General features: G+C 55.3%; 1 protein-coding gene across 2 annotated transcripts in view; it reads left to right on the top strand.

The window, feature by feature from the left end:
• Window positions 1–20,170, top strand: part of Lgr6 (leucine rich repeat containing G protein-coupled receptor 6) — a 118,395-nt gene that overhangs the window by 16,717 nt on the left and 81,508 nt on the right. For both annotated transcript variants that reach the window (XM_048357245.1, XM_048357246.1), the window contains exons 2-3: window positions 12,031–12,102; window positions 14,558–14,629. In XM_048357245.1, coding sequence (XP_048213202.1) covers window positions 12,031–12,102; window positions 14,558–14,629 — 144 coding nt within the window. The remainder of the gene's footprint in view (window positions 1–12,030; window positions 12,103–14,557; window positions 14,630–20,170) is intronic.

Genomic DNA, 20,170 nt, shown 5'->3' with positions numbered 1-20,170 from the left:
CTTCCTTACTCCCGAGTATTAAGAATGGTGTTGCTATGAGCTGCTCTGTGCAGTATTTAGTGAGCATAAAGATCTATTTGTGTTAAATGCCCAGGAATGGGGCTTGGCCTGAGGCACTAGGAGCGGCCACCCCCCCCCCCCCCCCCGCTAGTGGAGGGGGAGCTGGGGGGGGGTGATCAGAAATCCTCGGCAGGACAGAGGCCCAAGGATTAGTGTCACACACTGAAGCCTTTGTGACTGTGTGGGGCTTACCTGTGTGCACTCCTAGCAGCCCATGACAAAGAACCACCAAGTAGGTGTCTTAAGACACCAGGAGTTTATTCTCTTGTAGTTGTAGGGCCAACAGCTAGAAATCGATGGGTTGACGGAGCCCCTCTCCCCGATGGGGCATTCCAGGAGAATCCGCCGCAAGCTTCACGCCTCTGGTGGTTGCTGGTTTCCTTGGCTTGTGGATACACCCTTCCCACCTCCGCCCTTGCCTTTACTTCCTCCTTTTCCTTGTGTGTGACATCTGGGAGCAAGGGCAACTGTGATTGGATTTGGAGCCCAGAAAGCCCCCCCCCCCCACCCCGTACCAGGGCTGGGCTCTGACCTCTGGAGTCTGTGGCTCTTCACCTCTCCTCAGTCTAAGGTTTCCCAAGGGCTTGGGGAGGTTTTCTCCTTCTTTTATTTTTGTGCCAGTCCTGGGATTGGAAGTCTGGGCCCGGGCACTGTCCCTGAGCTTATTTTGCTCAAGGTTAGTGCTCTACCATCTGAGCCACAGCTCTACTTACTGCTGGCCTTTTGTTTTGTTTGTTTTGTGAGTAGTTAATTGGAGATGAGAGTCTCATGGGCTTTTCTGCCCAGGTTGGCTTTGAACCTTGATCCTTAAATCTCAGCCTCCTGAGTAGTCAGGGTTACGGGCGTACACCACCAGCGCCCAGCTTTCCTCCTTTGTACGCCCAAAGGCACGTCTCCTTCTGGGTTCAGCTAGGACTCTGCACGCAAGGGCACGGAGAACATGGACGCTGGGCCCTCGGCCCCTTTCCAGCAGTGTCTGCTCCAGCCCAGGCTCCGAGCCCAGGGCCCGAGCCCAGGGCCGACCCTTCCTTTCTCTTCTCTCCCGTCTCCTGTCTCCTCCTCCTCTTCCTCCTCCCCGCCAGACACTGCCACTTCAGGAAGGACCAGGTGTGTGTCACGTGGTACCTGAGTGGTGGCGGTCCTGACTCTACACACGCGCGCGCGCACACACACACACACACACACACACACACACACACACACACACACACACGACGCAGGGGAAGGCAGGGGAGCCGGGGGTGGGGCAGCCCTTGGCCTTTCCTTGGAGGAGGCGGGAGACAGGAATGCCTCTGGCTGGGAGACCCTGGCCAGGGATCAGAGGATCTCAGGATGAGGAGATCAGGGCGAGGCAGGTGCAGCACTGGGGGGACCGAGAAGCAGCAGCTGCTGCCTCCTAAGGGCAGGGCTGACCCAGAACGCCCTCCCTCCCCTGCCTCCCCTGCCTTCCCCTGCCTCCCCTGCCCTCCCCTGCCTCCCCTGCTTCCCCTTCCCTCCCCTGCCCTCTCCTGCCCTCCCCTGCCTCCCCTTCCTCCCCTGCCTTCCCCTTCCCTCCCCCACCTCCCCTTCCCTCTCCTTTCCTCCCCTTCCCTCCCCTGCCTTCCCCTTCCCTCCCCCACCTCCCCTTCCCCTCCCCTTTCCTCCCCTTCCCTCCCCTGCCTTCCCCCTTCCTTCCCCTTCCCTCCCCTTCCCACCCCTGCTTCCCCTGCCCTCCCCCTTCCCTCCCCTTCCCTCCCCTGCCTCCCCTGCCCTCCCTTTCCCTCCCCTTCTCTCCTCTTCCTTCCCCTTCCCTCCCCTTCCCTCCCCTGCCTCCCCTGCCCTCCCCTGCCCTCCCCTACCCTCCCCTTCCCTCCCCTGCCTCCCCTGCCCTCCCCTGCCTCCCCTTCCCTCCCCTGCTTCCCCTGCCCTCCCCTTCCCTCCCCTTCCCTCCCCTTTCCTCCCCTTCCCTCCCCTGCCTCCCCTGCCCTCCCCTGCCCTCCCCTGCCCTCCCCTTCCTTCCCCTTCCCTCCCCTTTCATCCCCTTTTTCCCCTTCCCTCCCCTGCCCTCCCCTTCCCTCCCTGCCTCCCCTGCCCTCCCCTCCCTGCCTCCCCTGCCCTCCCCTTCCCTCCCCTGCCCTCCCCTTTTCTCCCCTTCCTTCCCCTTCCCTCCCCTTCCCTCCCCTTCCCTCCCCTCCCCTCCCTTGCTTCCCTGCCTCTGGCCCCTCTCCTGTCTCCCTCCCTTCTCCCTGGGGGCGAGGGGGATGGAGAGAAGGGGAAGGCGGCTGGCTACTGACATTCCTGCCACCCAGCGGGCAGAGCTAAGACTGCCTGGGCCATGGATTCTCCCACGGAAGCCTCCAGTCCCCCGGGAGAGGGAACTGAGGCACAGAGAGGAAGAGTCACCTGCTGTGCACCAAAACCGCTCTTAAGTGTACGGGAGGCCAAGCTGCGAACGCGGGCAGGCGTCCCCGAGCCCGCGGCGCAGGGTGCAGGACCGTGTTCCGCGCAGCGGCAGCACGAGGGAGCGACGCTAGACGCCCGGAAGGACTTCTGGCTGGGCAGAGATTTGGGACCTAGATCTTGGGTCTAAGTCTTCCTACAAATCGGATGACCCACAATAGGCAGGGAGCTGGGGCAGAGGAGTGAGGAGCCACCCGAAGGGATGGGGGCGGCAACCGAGGCCACAGACAGGTGCGGCAGGGGGAGCGACAGGCTGGGCTCAGAGGCCAGGCCAGCCGGAATGCACTGGTCCTGGGGGAGCTGGACCCAGAGACTGGGGTGGGGCCTAATCCCAGGAGCTCCCACTGGTCCCCTTAGGGGACTGTGGGCAGGGACCACAGGGCCTGGGAGGGCGGGTGCGGGTGGCACGGTGTCCCGGTTTCCCGGGCCTGGCGTGGCTGCAGAGACCATGCGAGCATCTGGTCCCCCCTCCCCCAGGGTGTAAGTGGATCTGAGCCCCCCACCCCCATCTTGGTGCTGCCCCTGGCTGGGAGCCGGGAGCGGGGGCATTGGCTCCGTGGGCACAGAAGGGGCTGAGGGAGTCACAGGGAAGGTCTGTGTGTCTGGGGTGCGGCGGGAGACTGAATAGAGGGGCCTTTCTCCACCCTGGACACACCCTGCCTTGTTTATCCGGGGGAATAAAGCATGGAAGACAGAAGCCTCAGCTAAACAAACAGGCACCGAGCCGCGGTCTGCCTCCACCCCTGCCGGCTGCTGCTGTGGGGTTTCTTCCCGCCTGTGCACTCCTCCTGTCCCCCCACCCTCCTCTCTAGACTGATGAGGGAGGCAAGTTCTCTCCCCCCCCCCCACCTCTAGTCTGATAGGGCAGAGCAATGTGCACCTAGACCTGTGCACACAGATCAGAGTAAGGATAGAAGAGAGGCTGGTGAGCAAGTTCCTTCCTTCCTTCCTTCCTTCCTTCCTTCCTTCCTTCCTTCCTTCCTTCCTTCCTTCCTTCCTTCCTCCCTTCTTTCCTTCTTTCATTCTTCCCTCCCTTCCTTTCTTCTTTTTTTCTTTTTCTTTTTTGTCAATCATGGGGCTTGAACTCAGGGCCTGGGCGCTGTCCCTGAGATTTTTGTGCTCAAGGCTAGCGCTCTACCACTTGAGTCACAGCACCATTTCTGGTTTTCTGGTGGAGATAAGGGTCTCACGGACTTTCCTTCCCAGGCTGCCTTTGAACCACACTCTTCATATCTCAGCCTCCTGAGTGGCTAGGATTACAGGCGTGAGCCACCAGCGCCCAGCTTTGCTGCCCTTTGCATTTGCTGGATTTCTTGTGTCTCCCCCCTGTTGGCGGGGGCCGTCTTACTCCTTCAGTCCCTCTGGCCAGGGGCCCTGCGTCTACCCTCCCTTGCTGTGTGTATTGGTGGTAAGGACAGATAAATGGGAGGGAGGCAAGAGCTTCAGACTTGGGGGGGAGACAGGCCACACAAGCCAGCTCCTTGAGACCAGGAGATGACACCAAGATACTGTGTGGCCTGATTTGGGGTTGAATCCTCAGGGGTCAGAGTTAAAAGGCCACAAGGGTTAGTCTGAGAAGGGTCTGTAACACACAGGTCATAGGCCTAGACACTCAAGTCACTGTCCACTCTGTAGACATTAGCTGGGCTGGACTTGGTTCTTTGAGGACAGAAAACACACATGACTAGACTCCAGCTCCATCATCTAGCATAATCCCTGGTGTATAGTAGGTACTTCAGAAAATGCTTGTGGAGTAAATGAATGAAGTTCAAAGGTTGGAGGCCTCCTACGAGAGAGGTAAAGCATTTGAACTGGGCCCCAGCAAATGGCTTTAATGGGCTGCGGGCTCCTGTGTGACCTTCATTAATTGCCTCAGCACGTCACTAGTGAGGGGATGCTGATGACATCATGACCCCAGGCACCCTGCCAGTGGTGGCACTGAGGCCCAGGGGCAGGGCATTGCTGCCATCCAGTGTGGCGTCCTGTGGGGACAGGCGTGTCCTAGATCCGCTCTGTCCGGTACGATCCCCAGGCCTTGGATGGCTACCAAGGCTTGACTTACGGCAGTGCAGCTCAAGAGGGGACGTTTGAATGACATTTCAATCAACTTACATGTCCCCTCCTCGGGCAGGGGAAGGGCACATCCGTCTGTCACTTGGTGCTTGTGAGCTCTTCTCCGTGGCCCCGTGGCCCTGGCTGCGTAGGAGGCCTGGGCCCCTTTAACTTCTCTGCCTGTGGGTGGCATGGCTTGGCAGGAGGAAGGAGCCATGGGGCAGAAGCACAACACATCATTACGCAATCCCTGTGCCACGCTCCCTCTGGAGAACTGTCCTCCGGCTCGGGACACAGTTGGGATGGGATGTTCCACGGGCTCTCTGAGGCCGTGACTCATGGCCCAGGGGTCAGGAGCAGCCCCTTCGACTCCGTGGCACTTCAGGCTAGGACCATCCCACAGGGGCAGGTTTGCCTAGCAGAGCCTTCTCCTTGATTCCCTATCAGCCAGGTGAGGGCTTGGCTCCCTCCTTCCTCCATTCCCCTGCTGCACTGAGCGCCGGGACAGCCCCAACCCAAATGCTTTTGCCTCCCTGTGGCTGGGTGCACGCAGCCTGCATTGACTCCTTCTTCCTTCTGCCCCTTCTTGTCTTCTTTTCTTCCTTGGGTCTTAAAACTGAAAAGTAGAGCCAGGCACTGGTGGCACACGCCTGTCATCCTAGCTACTCTGCAGGCTGAGAGCTGAGGATTCGGCTCGTAGCCAGCCCAGGCCCCAAAGTCCATGAGACTCTTACCTCCAATTGTCTACCAGAAAACCCAAAGTGGAGCTGTGGCTCAAAGTGATAGAGGTCTAGCCTTGAGCACAAAGATCCCAAGACAGTGCCCAGGCCCTGAGTTCAAGCCCTACCACTGATTTGTAAAGAAAAATAGTATTTAAAACTGCAGTTGGTTTCTTGGGTGCCTTTTTGAGTGGAAGGCATTCTCCCGATCTCTTCTCTCCTTGCTCTCCTTTCTGTCTTCAGACCCATCTGCGACGTTCTATAAGTTCTAAGACCTTTTATCCTAGGGCTAAAAACCCAACTACCCTGCCTTTCCTTTTCTCTTATCTGACTTCCAGGAATGTCTTCTTCCCCTCCCTTTATCCCCAGCCTGAACCGATCGGATGGCACTCTGGCTTTCCACACACACCTCTCCTTTGCCTGGAAACTGCCCAGGACACCCTGACCTCTGACCTGCCCCCCCCTCCCCTCTACTCTGCGTCCCCCCCCCCCCGCCTCTCTTCTCTCCCCTCGCTCGCCCCATTGCACGCTTGCCTGCCACTCCAGGCAGGCAAGGGGATGTTCTCATCACCAGAAAGGGATCCAAGAAGTGACCACAGAAAGAAAATAGCTCTTTTATTTAAAAAATACAGCATGAGGTTCTTACGTAGACTTTTGTGCAAAGCCCAAGAGAATGGTCCGTGCTGTTATGTGGATAGAGAGAAATACACGTTTACCAGACAGAGGCAGATTCCCATGTTTGGAAATTTATAAAAACCGGCAAAAAAAAAAACAAAAAAAAAAAACACCCCGAGAGAACTTTGTGTTAATTCGTGTGTTTGGAATCTCCAAGAAGATAGCTATCTCCAAGTTATCACCTCAGAGGCGGGACAGAGGGGCCTGGGTTAGAAAACTCACCATCCTTCTGGATTTTAAGAGATTCAGATTCTGCCATTAACCTGCCAAGGATTGTACCAAGGGCCTCGTGGAAGCTAGGCAAGCACTCTACCACTGAGACATAGCCCCTCAGTGCATTTATTTGAATGTTTATTGATCATCATCATTTGCCCGACACCTCCACAGGCCTAGAGGATACCAAGATTACTAAGGTTAAGTCCTTCCATGGAAGGAACAAGTAATAAACTGGGTGTGGCAGTGTACACACTTGAAACCCCAGCACTCAGGAGGCTGAGATTGGAGAATGGAAAGTTCCAGGCCAACCTGGGCTATGTAGTGGGACTCTGTGTCAAATAAAAATTAAAAAAAAAAACACAAAGCATAACAGGGCTGAGAATGTGGCTTAGTGGTAGAGAGCTTGCCTAGTATGCATGGAGCCCTGGGTTTGATTCCTCAGCACCACATACACAGAAAAAGCCAGAAGTGGCGCTGTGACTCAAGTGGTAGAGTGCTAGCCTTGAGCAAAAGAAGCTCAGGAACAGTGCTCAGGCCCTGAGTTCAACCCCCAGCACTGGCAAAAAAAAAAAAAAATTAAAAATGAAACAAAACAAAACAATCCTGGGTGTTGGTGGTTTATATGTATAATCCTAGCTACTTAGGAGGCAGAGATCGGAGAATTACAGTTCAAAGCCAGCCTGAGCAGAAAAGTCTACGTGATTACTATCTCTAATTAACCAGCAAAAATCTGGAGGAGGAAGTAGAGCCAAGCAAGAGCTTGAGGCCCTGAGTTCAAGCCCCAGTACTGACACATGTGCGTGCATACACACTCTCTCTCACACATACACACACACACGTAGCACCTAATCAGCTATGTCATTATACACTAATAATTATAACTTAGTTGACTGTGATAATAATGAGGTATGCTTACAGAGCATGGTGTTTTATGTTTATTAGCTCATATACTTCACACTATAACTCTTGTCGAGTAAGTACTGTTATTGTGCCTTTTTATAGGTGAAGAAATAAAGACTTAGAAGTAAAGACAGCATGAGGGCCACCCAGACCCTTAGTTTCCCGCTGGGGTGGTGCTTGAAGGCTTCATGGAGCCTGGCACAGGACAAGGCGCACTGACCATGAGTTGTGGAGTGCGTACCAAACACCCGAGGGATTTGCAGGGCTCTGCCCAGCTTGGCCTCTTGCGGGGGGGGGGGGGGGGCAGGGGGTAAAGTCTAGGGTTCTCACAGAACAAAAGTGACCTAGAGGCGATGCTATGTTAATGGGCTCGAGGGCAACGATTGCTTCACAATGCGTGAGCGTGCAAGCCATGGAGCTGTGCTCCTTCAGTAAACAACAGGGACCAAACCCGCTGCAGAGGTGAGCACTCTGCCCCACAGCAGAGCCTGTGGACCGGGGGGGGGGGGGGGGGGGCGGCGTGGCCCTTGGTCTTCTTTGAAGGGCTCGGGGAGGGTGGGGGGCATCTTTCCAGTTCTGTCCCAGCCGGGTTCAGGGCTCTTCCTGAGTCTTCCCATTGGAAAAATTCAGACAGACTGGGCCCCCATGGGCTTTGGGTCTCAGCCAGGTTGCCTGGGGGTGTGTCTCCTACCCCCCACCCCCTGCAGGCCCCTCAGCTCCCCAACATCCTCCCTCTTATCAAACCTGTTCCCCGTCTCCATGGTGACACTGCCCTGCCCTGCTTCCTTGGGTGGTCTGGTTGCCTCACAGGGTGAAGCTCAAAACATTTTCCTAATGCGCAGCCAGAACCTTCCACTCCCCCTGCCCAGGGCTGGCCCTCTAATCTCTCCCCGCCCTCCCCCTCCTGCCAGCCTCACCCATCAGCCACCCTCACGCTCACCCCCACCCCAGCAAGGCCGTGTCCAGCCAGGAGGACACACATGGCCCCCCTCTGGGTGCTGCCAGGGAGGAGGACGACCTCGCCATCTTTCTGCTTTTCCATTGACAGCAACCGTTCCTGGGGTCCGGTGAAAAAATAAAAATATAGAGTCTCTTCAAATCATTAAAGATTCTAAAATGGCAACAGTAGAGAATGGAGCGTAGGGGGCCTATGCAACTGCGCGGGTCTGAAGTTTGCCCTAGAGAGGAGGAGGGACAGGGATGGGACAGGGAGCGCGTACATGGGCATTGGCTAGCCAATTCAGCTACAGTAGACCCCAAGCCGGCATCACTAGACAATCTGTTCCTGCTGGGCCTGGCATCCTAGGGAAGGGACCCGTGAGAAGAGACCAGCAGGCAAGTTTGTTCAAGGCCACTCAGTCCAAACAGCAAACAAACCAACACCCAAACCCAGGTTTTCCAACCTAAAAGGTAAGACTCGGGGAAGCTATTCATTTTCCCAAAGAGCTTCTGCCTATGATAGGTGGATTCTTCGAGAACGTTTGTGCCTTCCTGATGGTCTAGCATTCAACAGGCACATGGGCAGACATGCTACGCAACCATTCCCTTCGTGTGCTCAGCACTGTACACGACAAAGAACACCCACCGTCTCACGTATATGAACACACGACCCTGTCCATGTACACACAAGGTCACACGACCAAGTCAACATAGCCGCAAGCAAACCCCAGACACCCACGGGTCAGAGAGCCCTCCAGTTTCCCCTGGGTTGGGCTTGGCCTGACCGGCGAGCCATGTCTCTGGCTTGCCGGGACAGCTGTAGGTCAGAGCCACCAGCTTGATCGGACAACCTCTGTGCTGGAAGTGTGCATGACAGTCCCCTTCCTGTCCCCGCGCAAGGCCAGCTGTCAGGGCCGTCCATCCCTGAAGGCCCGTGGCACCGGTGTGGAGAAGCTGGGCTTTGAAATCTCTGCACCGCTGCTTTCTTCAACGTCTCAAATTCCTCTTCCTTTCCCTTCCCTTGGCACCAGCCTCACCTCTTTTCTTTTTGTGAAGGAGCCAGGCCTGAAAGGGGCTCCCCCACCCCACCATCTGAAATCCTCACCCCACCCCACCCTTCGACAGAGCACCCACGTGAGGCTGTGAACTGCCTCTGTGTGTCCCAGGCAGGATGTGGAGGTGGGGGTAGGGGTGCAGCCCCCTCTTCCCCAGGGAGAACAATGAGGCTGCTCCTCGGGGAGGGTGGGGGGAGGGAGGAGGGAGGGAGTGGGTGGGGGACGTGGAGCCGCATCAGAGCCTCGGTGAGCGGCCCCTGGAGGGACAGCTGAGTGATGAGGTCTGAGTCACATGCTCCGCGTGCTCCTTGAACTCCCGCTCCGTGCCTGTCTGGGCACATCCAGAAATGCACAGGGTAAATATTTAGAGGTAATTGTTTTCATGGCACCTCGCACCTCCCTTCTTGCTAAAGATGAGCCAGGCCTGAGAAGACTCGGGGGGAAGACACAGGATTTGCAGCGTGGGCTTCTGTGAGCGGCGTCCGTTGCTGCTGTCCAGTCTAAGTAGCCTTGGCATTTGCACAGGTCAGCCAGAGCCCAAGGCTGGTGGATCAAACCCAGAGCTAGTGGATTGAACCTAAGGCTAGGGAATTGAGCCCAAGGCTCCTTGATTGATCCTGGGAACATCCTGAGCACCAAATCCTGGCTAAAACCCATCATTGAGCCCTCCTGGCTTTGCCTAGGACGGCCAACTCATGAGCTACGGCTCCACTGAGCCTGGCCTGGCCCGAGAAGCCACAGATGGTCCTTCTATTGCAAGTGACAAGAACCAGCCCCCAAGTCGGCATGCCAGTGCCTTGGCTTTACCCTGTACAAGCTGTCTTTCTTCCATGGAGAATGTGGAGTCCGGAGCCCAAGCTTTATCAAAGATAAAACATTTGAGACTAAACAGTCTTTTTATAGATGGGAACTGGGCTCTCCGCACACGTCCCCCACCATTTCCAGCCTGACTTTCTCAGTGCATGCTCCAAGCAAATGTGTTTCTGGGAGCAAAATGGAGAGTCTGAGGTTTGAGGGTGATGGTTCACTCCTGGGCAAGGAAGGAACCAACAAAGGGCTGTGGGCATGGTTCAGGGGCTTTGCTCTGCATCCACCTCTGTGCCTCCCGGGAGGGAGGGGTGGAGGCAAGAAGCAGCTGGCGGGAAGGAGATTGTGTTTTTGTGTTGGCACTGGGATTTGAACCCCAGGCCTGGGTACGGTCCCTGAGCTTTTCACTCATGGCTGGTTCAGTGTCTCATGGGCTTTCCTGCCTGGATTGGTCTTGAGCACAGTTCTCAGATCTCACCTTCCCGAGTAGGAAGGATTACAGGCTTGAGCCACTAGTGCCCAGCAGGAAGGAATTGGGAGTGGGGTGGAATCTGAATATTTCGGGCACACGCATACAGGCCTCAGACACCGCTACTCACCCAGGACCAAACTCAGAAAATGTTAACACAGGCAGGACCCACAAATCAAAGTGCTAATCCTTCCTACCTCCCCCCACCCCCCAGGTCTGTGGGGCTCATAGGACAGTGAGGGAGGGAAAGGCGGAAGGAAGGAGGCAAATATTTATTGTGTAGGTACTATTCATTAGGCAATCTGTAAACATTAGCTCACTTAATCCTTACAAGGACCTTCCTAGCAGGCATAATCCGTTCCTTGTGTGTTTATTGTTGTTTTGAGCTGGGGCCTTGCTATGGAGCCCAGGCTGCCCTGGATCTTGAGCTCCTCCTGCCTTTCTTTGCCTTGTGGGTGTTGAGATGTCAATTTGGTGGATGAGGAAAGGGAAATGGTAGCAGTCAAGAGCCTAAGGTAACTGGAGGAGATATCTGACCCCAGGGCCTTTTCTTTTTGTTTTCTTGGAAGTAAAATGGCAGCTCACTCGGGCGGTTGTCAGGATGACATTTGATTATTTGGATAAAGATTAGCTGGTGCCTGGCACGGACTGGACCTTGTAAATGCCAGTATAATGATTGTGATGATTGTGTACAAAGTCATTTCAGAGGACTGTGACACGAAACTCCTCCACAGGGTCCCTCAGGTAACATGACATCAAATGTAGACCCATCTAGAACTGAGATTCCATAGAGAGACCAGATCATCATATCTGCCCATCTAGAAACTTAGGCATCATCTGGAATTCACCAAGGAATTCACCCATGGAGAAAGGCAGAAGGCTGGGGAATGGAGGAAAGAGGAAGAAGAAAGGCAGAGACCTCAAAGGGCAGCAAAACTGCCCAGTGGGACGCTAAGAGGAAGGATGACCTCCATGTAGCCCCAGGGAAGGAGCGGCAACACCCCAGGGCAGTTGCATTTTGAGCAGCTCTGTAATTCTGGAGGGGCCTTGATCCTGGGCCTCAGTCTCCACACAGTAAAAAGAGGAGGTAAGAAGCTGGGAGCCAGAGGCTCACATCTGCAACCCCAACTCCTCAGGAGGCTGAGATCGAAGGATCACGGTTTGAAGCCAAGGCAGGAAAGTCTGTTGAGACTTTTCTCTCCAATGAACTACAGAAAGCTGAAAGTATGGTGGTTGGTTAAGTGGTAGAACATCAGCCTTGAGCAATAAACAAACAAACAAATAAACAAAAAGTTCAAAAAGAGAGCGCAGGCCCTGAATTCAAGCCATAGTATTGGCAAAAATAAATAAAAAGCAACAAAAAACCGAGATAAAGCATTGACTGCCTGAGGGGTCCCTGGCCCCTTTCCTGCTGGAAAACCCCCTGCATTCTTCCCGTCTCCTCCTTTTCCTAGAGGTTCTCCAATCCCTGGAGCACCCTGCAAAGGGTGGGGAAAGGTAGCGGGGGACACGGGGAGGGTATCCAGAGTGGGGTCCCCGGAGGCCCGGCTCCCCGCTGCTCTTAGAGCACAGCGGCTGTGGTCAGGCTGGCTGTGGGTGGGGCTGGCAAGGGTGAGGGGCTGCAGGAAGCCTTGGGGTCCCCTGCTGGGGCTGGAGTTGGACTAGCTCACGCCTCCCTTCTCATTTTCTCTCCACACAGCGACCTCAGCATGAACAACCTCACTGAGCTCCAGCCGGGCCTCTTCCGCCACCTGCGCTTTCTGGAGGAGCTGTGAGTCCCTGTGCCCTGGCTGGTGATGGCGGGGGGTGGGGGGGTGGGGGTGGAATGGGGTGATGGAGGGTGGGGGAGAGGGGGCAGAGCTGTGGCCGCTGCCCTGGCTGGCCGTCCGGAGATGGGAAGCTGCCTCCATTCTAGACCCTCCGACACCCTCTAGATCTTCACTCCCTCAAGAACCCCCCCAGGCCGCCTGTCAGCTAGGATGCTCCTGAGTAAATCATCCCCACGCCAGCCTGTCTGCTCTGCCCCAGTTGTCAGCGCATGCCAGCTGGGCTCACTACACCCCCCCCCCAACCCCGCCGCCAGCCCCACTCATACTTACTTTCACCCTGCCCAGATCCACGCATTCTCCTAAAGAGCCAGCGATGGGCTCCTGGCCCTGAGGACATCCTCAGCCCTGCCACCCCCCCCCCCCCCCAGACAGATGGCTACCCTAGCAGGTTGCCCACCTTGTCCCAAGCAGTAACCCTCAGGACACATTGAGTCCCTCAACCCCCCCAGGGCCACAACTAGGTTCGCAGACTAAGTACTGGATGGGCTGTTCTGTGTGGAAGGCAGGCCTGGAACTCACGTCTGGGGCCGAGGGCACCCGGGCGGCGGGGGGAGGGGGGATGTGAATGTGGGAGGGAGGGACAGGGTGTGCTGTGGGCAGGGAAGACAAGGAAGAGGAAGCCAGTCCCCAAAGGAAGGAAGTGCGTAGAAAAAGGGGCAGTGGAGCTGCTTTTGGAGATGGAGGCGGCACAGCCCGGGTGGGAATGCGAAATGAAGTACAGGACTTCATGGCTAACCTGGGCTACGTAGCGAGACTATGTCTCTCCCCCTACAACAAACAAACAAATACCAACCCTGCCCCACAAACAACCCAGCAATGGAAACTAGCTGATCTGCAGCCCCACAGGGTTCTGGTAGCTGCTGCTGCACCCTGATCATGTCTGGGGACTCTGGAGGTGCAGGAGGGTCTCCCGAGCCATCTGCGGTTACATCACCAGTGCTGACAACAAGTGTACACGGTGGCCCACGCCTGTAACCCTAGCTACGCAGAAGGCTGAGATCTGAGGATCGCAGTTCAAAGCCAGCCTAGGGCAGGAAAGTCTGTCAGACTCTTCTCTCTCCAATGAACCACCAGAAAACAGGAAGTGGTGCTGTGGCTCAAAGTGGTAGAGCACTAGCCTTGAACAAAGTAGCTCAGGGACAGTACCCAGGCCCTGAGTTCCAGCCCTAGGACTGGCGCGCGCACACACACACACACACACACACACACACACGTACATGGCAAGGATATTTGGTTACATTTGCTCCTTTTAAGAACTGACTCCCACGACAGACATGAGGATGTGTGATTGGACCAGAATGTTGGACTAGTTCCAGCACCTCACTTTCCGGTGTTGCTGGGTCAGTGGGCGATGAGCTGCGAGTGTGAGGTGTTAGGGTGTGGGGAAACGCAGACGCTCTGGACCCCAGCCTTCAGCGTGGGATGTGTCACGGGACAGAGGTTGCGGTGATATGGGAGAGAATGAGGCACTGGAGGGCAACGGTGGGTTTGGAGCCAGGGAGACAGTGTAGAGCTCTCCGTGTCACCGCTAAACAGAAAGGCCAGGGGCTGGGGATATGGCCTAGTGGCAAGAGTGCTCGCCTCGTATACATGAGGCCCTGGGTTCGATTCCCCAGCACCACATATGCAGAAAACGGCCAGAAGCGGCGCTGTGGCTCAAGTGGCAGAGTGCTAGCCTTGAGCGGGAAGAAGCCAGGGACAGTGCTCAGGCCCTGAGTCCAAGGCCCAGGACTGGCCAAAAAAAAAAAAAGAAAGAAAAGCCAGCTCCAGGGGGAGGGACCCGGCTTCTTCTAATCTCAGTGTCTTCATCTGAAATTGAGGATAATGCAAGTTGAGCCTCCTGAGTCAAAAAAATCTAAACCTAAAACTCAAAATATTTTTTTTTTGAGTGTGTGCACCAATACTGGGACTTGAGCGCAGGGCTCCATGTTCTTGCTCAGCTTTTTTTTTTTTTTGCACAAGACTGGCACTCTACCACTTGAGCCACAACTCTACTTCTGGCTGCTTGACGATCATTGGAGATAAGAGTCTCACAGACTTCTTTGCCTGGGCTGGCTTTGAACCATGATCCTCAGTTGTGAGCCACCTGAACTCACTTAAACTTTTTTGTTATTGTTGTTGAGGGCTGTTCTTCAGTCTAGGGATCAAAAGTAGCTATTCCCTGGGGTAAAATCACCAAGTAAGTTCACAGATAAGGGATGTTCTCCATGTAACAGCAGTCCTTGCGCGATTCTAGATGATGTGTATGTGAACTATTAAGTCAAGTACAGTCAATTCAGCAAGTGGCCGAGGTTACCGGCACCCTCCCCCGTCCCATATCCCCAGACGCGAACCAGCGAACCCGCGGAGGCCCCTCCGTTGATGCCAGCCTCACCGACCTTTGTCTCCGCTTTCCAGGCGTCTCTCAGGGAACCATCTCTCCCACATCCCGGCACAAGCATTCTCTGGTCTCTACAGCCTGAAAATCCTGTGAGTAGGAATCTGCCCTGTGTTCCTTAAAGGTGCAACCTTGAGAACTGTTGTCAAAACCCAAGTCTTGGTTTCTTGGTTGTGTGTGTGTGTGTGTGTGTGTGTGTGTGTGTGTGTGTGCGTGTGTGTATGTGTGAAAGAGAGAGAGAGAGAGAGAACTGGGACTTGAACTCAGAGTCCTCTCTGTCCCTTAGCTTTTTCTGCTCAAGGCTGGCTTTCTGGTGATTAATTGGAGCTAAGAGTCTCTTGGATTTGTCTGCCATGCTGGCTTTGCGCAGCAAGGATGACCGGTGTGAGCACTGGTGCCCAGCCTCATCTCCACTTTTAATTTCACTTGCTTTCCTCTTTTGTAACAGCTTTACAATGTATAAACAAACATCTCATTGTGCTTGACACGTAGAACAACACTGGAAGGAAGAATGGCATCTCTGTACCGTGCACTTTTCTTAGTCTCTGTGCCTCCATTTGCATTCTCATCACCCCATCTAGACTCAACTGCCCCCAGCCCCTTTCTCTACTTGAGTGTGTGTGTGTGTGTGTGTGAGAGAGAGAGAGAGAGAGAGACTTGTGCTCCCACTAAGCTATTTGGCCCACTGCTAATGCTCTACCACTTGCACCCTAGCTCCTGTCTAGCTTTTTGCTGGTTAACGAGAGACAAGTGTCTCACAGACTTTTCTGCTCAGGCTGACTTCTGAATGGGGGTCCTCAGATCTCTGCCCCTCGAGTAGCTAGGATTACAGGCACGAGCCACTGGCACTGGACGGCATTTCATTGTTCTTTAGAGCAAAAGGAAAATGAGGGCTGGGATCCCCTCATTGGCAGCACGTTTTAGGGAAGGGAAGGCTGAGGTGCCATCGCCTTTAATCCCAGTCCATGACTGGCACTGCCCTCCCCAAGTCCTTATGGCGGGCCAGGGTGGAGGGAGGTGAGAAATGGCTACCCAGAAGCTGAAGGTCGAATGGGGAGGTTCTGGGGGTGGGGGGAGGGGCCACCGCCATGCCGCAGACTGACTTGGGGAGAAAATGAAGATCTTGAAGCAGGGGAGTGTCAGGGGCTTCCCTAAAGGGGTGAGCCGTCCCCTAGCTCGGCTGCTCCACTCTGACTGTTCTTGTAAGTTTTCTTGGTGCTGTTGAGCAGGCCGTTGACTGCATAAGACCATCTGGCCGACGGGCCGAGAAGGGGATGAAACCTAATTCTGTATCCTAGCTTGGGGCTAGATCACCCAGAAAGTGACATGTTTTGCTATTTTTCTCCAAGTGGCTTATGGGCTAGCAGTAGCCCTTCCCCTTTGGTCCATGAGTCAACCTTCAAGCAAGGCACTAGTCCACCACTAAGCCCGCTCCCCGTTTCCCGCATCATCGGTCTCTGCTCCTCTCCGTCTGTGCCCACGCGGGGCTCCATTCTTTTCCCTTTGCTTTGCCTTATTTTTCCCCCGTCTCAGCCCCAGGCTTGGCATCCTTGTCACCCTCTGACTCCTTTCTGTGTCAGACCTGGCTTTCTCTGTCTTCTCTCTGTCCCTCTGTTCCCTGCCTCTCAGTTCTAATTCCTGCCCCCGTCTCTCCCCCCATCAACTCTGCTGCCCCTCAGGGAGGAGGAGAGACACCCCGAACCAGACTCACCGCGCAGGCAGCCTGCTTGGTGGCATGTCTGTGCCCAGTGGCAGGCTCAGACCTGCAGCTGGATTAGAGAGCGGGGTTCTGTTTGCCGGGCTTCAGAAGATGTGAGACTCATGTCCTTTCCTAAGACTTCAGCTTAGAGATGAGCCTCCTCTTTCTTCTCTGCCTGCATTAGGCAATAAATCAAAGCCCAGGAGAAACCGCAGCCCGCCCGCCCCCTTTCCACCAGCGGCGCCCGGGCATAGGAGAGGCTGCGGTGGAAGCAAGGGCAGCCAGCCCACACTGTCCTCACTGTTCCCGGGACCCCAGCCCTGCCTCGTCCTCGGAGACCTGGGTGTCTGCACCTGCTGGTAGACCGCCTCTCTTTTGAGGGTAGTGGGCAGACTCCCTGTGCTTCTGCTCCACCCCGCCCCCGCGAGGGCTTCAGAGCCATGGCCAGTGGGTGCACAGGTTGCACAGGTTGGGTGGCCCCCGGGACCTGCCGCGCCCCCCACCCCCACAGATCTAAGAGAAAGGCCACAGGAAGTCACTGGCAGGCCACTTCAGCATGGCCTTCCAACCGTAGCACTCAGAGATGTCCCCTGTGTGAGCAGGGAGGGGAGCCAAGGATAGATTTATAGTAGATACCGGGGCTCCCTGGGGAACTTGAGAACGAATGTCCCCCACCTCCCCGAGGTTTCACTGGGCTGCCGGGTAGGCAGTAGGGCTGGATTCAGCGCTGGTTTTGAGCTACTCTGCCCACCAGTCCGAATGAGGGCCAGTAGGAGAAAGAGAGAATAACGTGGGCCCAATCAATCCCTGAGCAGACCTGGACCCTTGTTCTGATTGCGCCAGGGAGGTGCTTGGTCACTCAGGGGACGTCAGCTTCCTGCTCAGCCTCCATCGTGGAACGTAAGTAAGGCTGCCCCCTCCGATGGGCCTTCTGCCCTGAGGACCCCCTGGGTACTGACGAAGGTGAGAGGGCTGGGGCACGGGGCTGGAAGAGAGAGAGAAGCAGGGTAGGCCAAAGCCGGCCGCCATGCTCCAAGCTCCAGCTTACTGCATTTTGCTTTGTGGGAGGACTGACTGATGGCCAGGTTATCTGGTGTGTGGTATGTGTTTTCTGGGGGCGGGGGGGGGGGACATGGACACTGGAAGGAAAATTAAGCGCCCTGCAGGATCTGTGTTGGGTATGTACAATTCACATTAAAGATCATTCTAGACCTTCCCTCTCAAATAGGGGTATTAGGAGGTGACACAGGTGGAGGTACATTGAGGTACTTCTTGGAGGTGGGGCTCCCTTCTGCCGTGACCAGGTACAGATGCCAGGCCCCTGGAGAGGGGGGCCCTGTGAGGAGCCTGAGCAGCATCCGCCCTTATTCTCTCGCCATCGTTTCTCCTGTATCCTTGCGTCAGGCTTGCTGAGGCAGCCCACTGAGGTCTGGGTGAAGGGCTCCCTTTAGAAGTCAGGCTGGCTGGAAGGTCAGAGTGAGCAGGCTCCCTTTCCTTGTGCTCTCTGACCTTCTGCCCTGAGGATGGCTGTTCCGGGTCCCTAAGGAGCTCCCTGGATATCCTCCCCACCCCCAGGGGAGCTGTCCTGGGTCCTGCGGCCTGGGGTCCAGTTCCAGGAGGGTAGCCTAGTGAGGAGATCACATCCACCGGCATGTTACTTCTTGTTACATTGGCTCATTGGATGCTACAAGTGAGAGACTTTTTCTTTTCTTTTTTTTTTTTTTTTGGCTAGTCCTGGGGCTTGGACTCAGGGCCTGAGCACTGTCCCTGGCTTCTTTTTGCTCAAGGCTAGCACTCTGCCACTTGAGCCACAGCACCACTTCCAGCGTTTTCTGTTTATGTGGTGCTGAGGAATCAAACCCAGGGCTTCATGTATGCGAGGCAAGCTCTCTATCACTAGGCCATATTCCCAGCCTGAGAGACTTAAAAAAAAAATGGTTTTCATTGTTGGTTGGCTCTGGTTGGCTTGAACTCAGGGGCTTGCCCATTGTCCTTGAGCTTTTTGTGCTTTAGTGCTATTCCCCCTGAGCCACAGCTCCACTTCCAGTTTTCTGGTGGTTAATTGGAGCTAGGAGTCATGGACTTTCCTCCTCGGCTGGCTTTGAACTGCAATCTTCAGCTCTCAGCCTCCCCAGTTGCTAGGATTACAGTCATGAGCCATCAGTGCCCAGCTTGAGAGATGTTTTATGCATGTTTTGCAAGCTTCTTCCTTTGGAAGATGAGGGAACTGAGGGCCAGAGAAAGGAAGTGACTTATTCCAGCCAAACAGTCAGTGGGAGAATGCAGAGCAGGTAGTAATAACCATATCGAATGACATCAGCCAGGATGCTTTCACCTTTCCTTATGTGTAAGACTCTGCTCCCAGTGATTAACAGAGGCAGTTTTGTTTGATTCGTTTGATGAGCGTATGATGTGGGCCTCATTATCACCAACTCATGATGCATGGGGAAACTGAGGCATGGGGTGTTTCAGTGCTTGCACATGGGCACCATTTGCTGAGGGCAAGGAGTCAGGTGCGAAGTCAGGCTTCTGTTCACAGCCTGCATGCAGGAGAAGGTACAGGTTTAAATTCTACCTGCCAAGCACAACGTTGGCATGGGAAAGATCTCCCTGGTGCTATGTGGAGCCCAGACTGGATGGGCCAGGAGACTAACAGATCTTGAGGATGAGGGATCATGCCCCAAAGGGCTGGGTCTTCCAGTGCTCAGAGCCGTGGGCGCAGCCCCCCTGCAACCTGGCCCTTCGCCGGTAGCCTGTGCTACCCTGCTCTCCTCCCACGGCCAGGAGCCTCCCAATCCCAGCCCCTCCCCCTCACGTCGGCTTTCATTCTCCCTTTCAGCTTTGCCTCCATCCCAGGCCTGCCGGCAGCCGGCCCAACAGGCTACACTCATGGGCCACACTCTGATTTTCCTGTACGCACGTATGAGGAGGTCAGGGGGGATAACAGGTGGGAGTCTGACTAGAACAGCCACACAGGAGGCATCCACAGGGATCAAGCTTGCCACCCTACCCCTCGGCACTGATTTTCTTTCCGTTGCTCTTGTGGGGATTGCTTGTATGGTGTCATGGTGACATGCCTAAGCATTCTTGTCCAAACCCAGCCTTGTCACTCATGCTCTGTGTGACCTCCAACTAAGGGCAGTACTCCCTCCTGGTAGACCTGTAACCAGGATGAGTTTGGGTGGAAACCTGCCACGCCCTAGGAGTGGGGCCTGGCGTGTCACCTGCTGCTCTTACTAAGTGTGAAGGTCAGAAAATGAGCTGCTCAAGCAGGGTGCCGGTGGCTCACGCCTGTAATCTTAGCTACTCAGGAGGCTGAGATCTGAGGATCTTGGTTCAAAGGCAGTAGGGACAGGAAAGTCCTTAAGACTCTTATCTCTAATTAACCAGCAAAAAGCCAGAAGTGGAGGTGTAGCTCAAGTGGTAGAGTACCAGCCTTGAGTGAAAAAGCCAAGAGAGAACACAGGCTATGAGTTCAAGTACCAGTACTGGTGTTCATGTACACACATGCACACAAAAGAAAAGAAGCCGCTTGTCCTACAGTTTGTTAGAGAGGGACTTGGGAAGTGCTTTTCTCTGAGTCTCAGCCTCCTGCTCCGAGCAATGGGTTGGCGACACTGTCATCGTAGACCCTACAGTGCAACCTGGCACACAGTGGGTATCCAAGGCGTGCCCATCCCCTCCCCCCAGTCCCAGTAGGTGAGGCAAACCTACAAGTGTATACGGTTCCTTTCTGGACCAGCAGCTTGTGGTGGCCTGGGGGAGAAGGAAGGAGGGCAAGAGGGAGGGCAGGCTCCGTTACTCCACCTGCATCAGCCAGCAGGGCCTTTCTTCCTGCCTCCTGGCTATTCTTCGAGCTCCCTCACTCTTCCCTTTTCATTTCTGGATCTGGAGCATAAAGGTAAAGAATGATCAGATGCCACCTTCTGGATCC

This window comes from Perognathus longimembris, chromosome 11 (genome assembly GCF_023159225.1).
Source record: "Perognathus longimembris pacificus isolate PPM17 chromosome 11, ASM2315922v1, whole genome shotgun sequence".
Lineage (NCBI taxonomy): Eukaryota > Metazoa > Chordata > Mammalia > Rodentia > Heteromyidae > Perognathus > Perognathus longimembris.
This window is presented reverse-complemented; position numbering and strand designations above follow the sequence as displayed.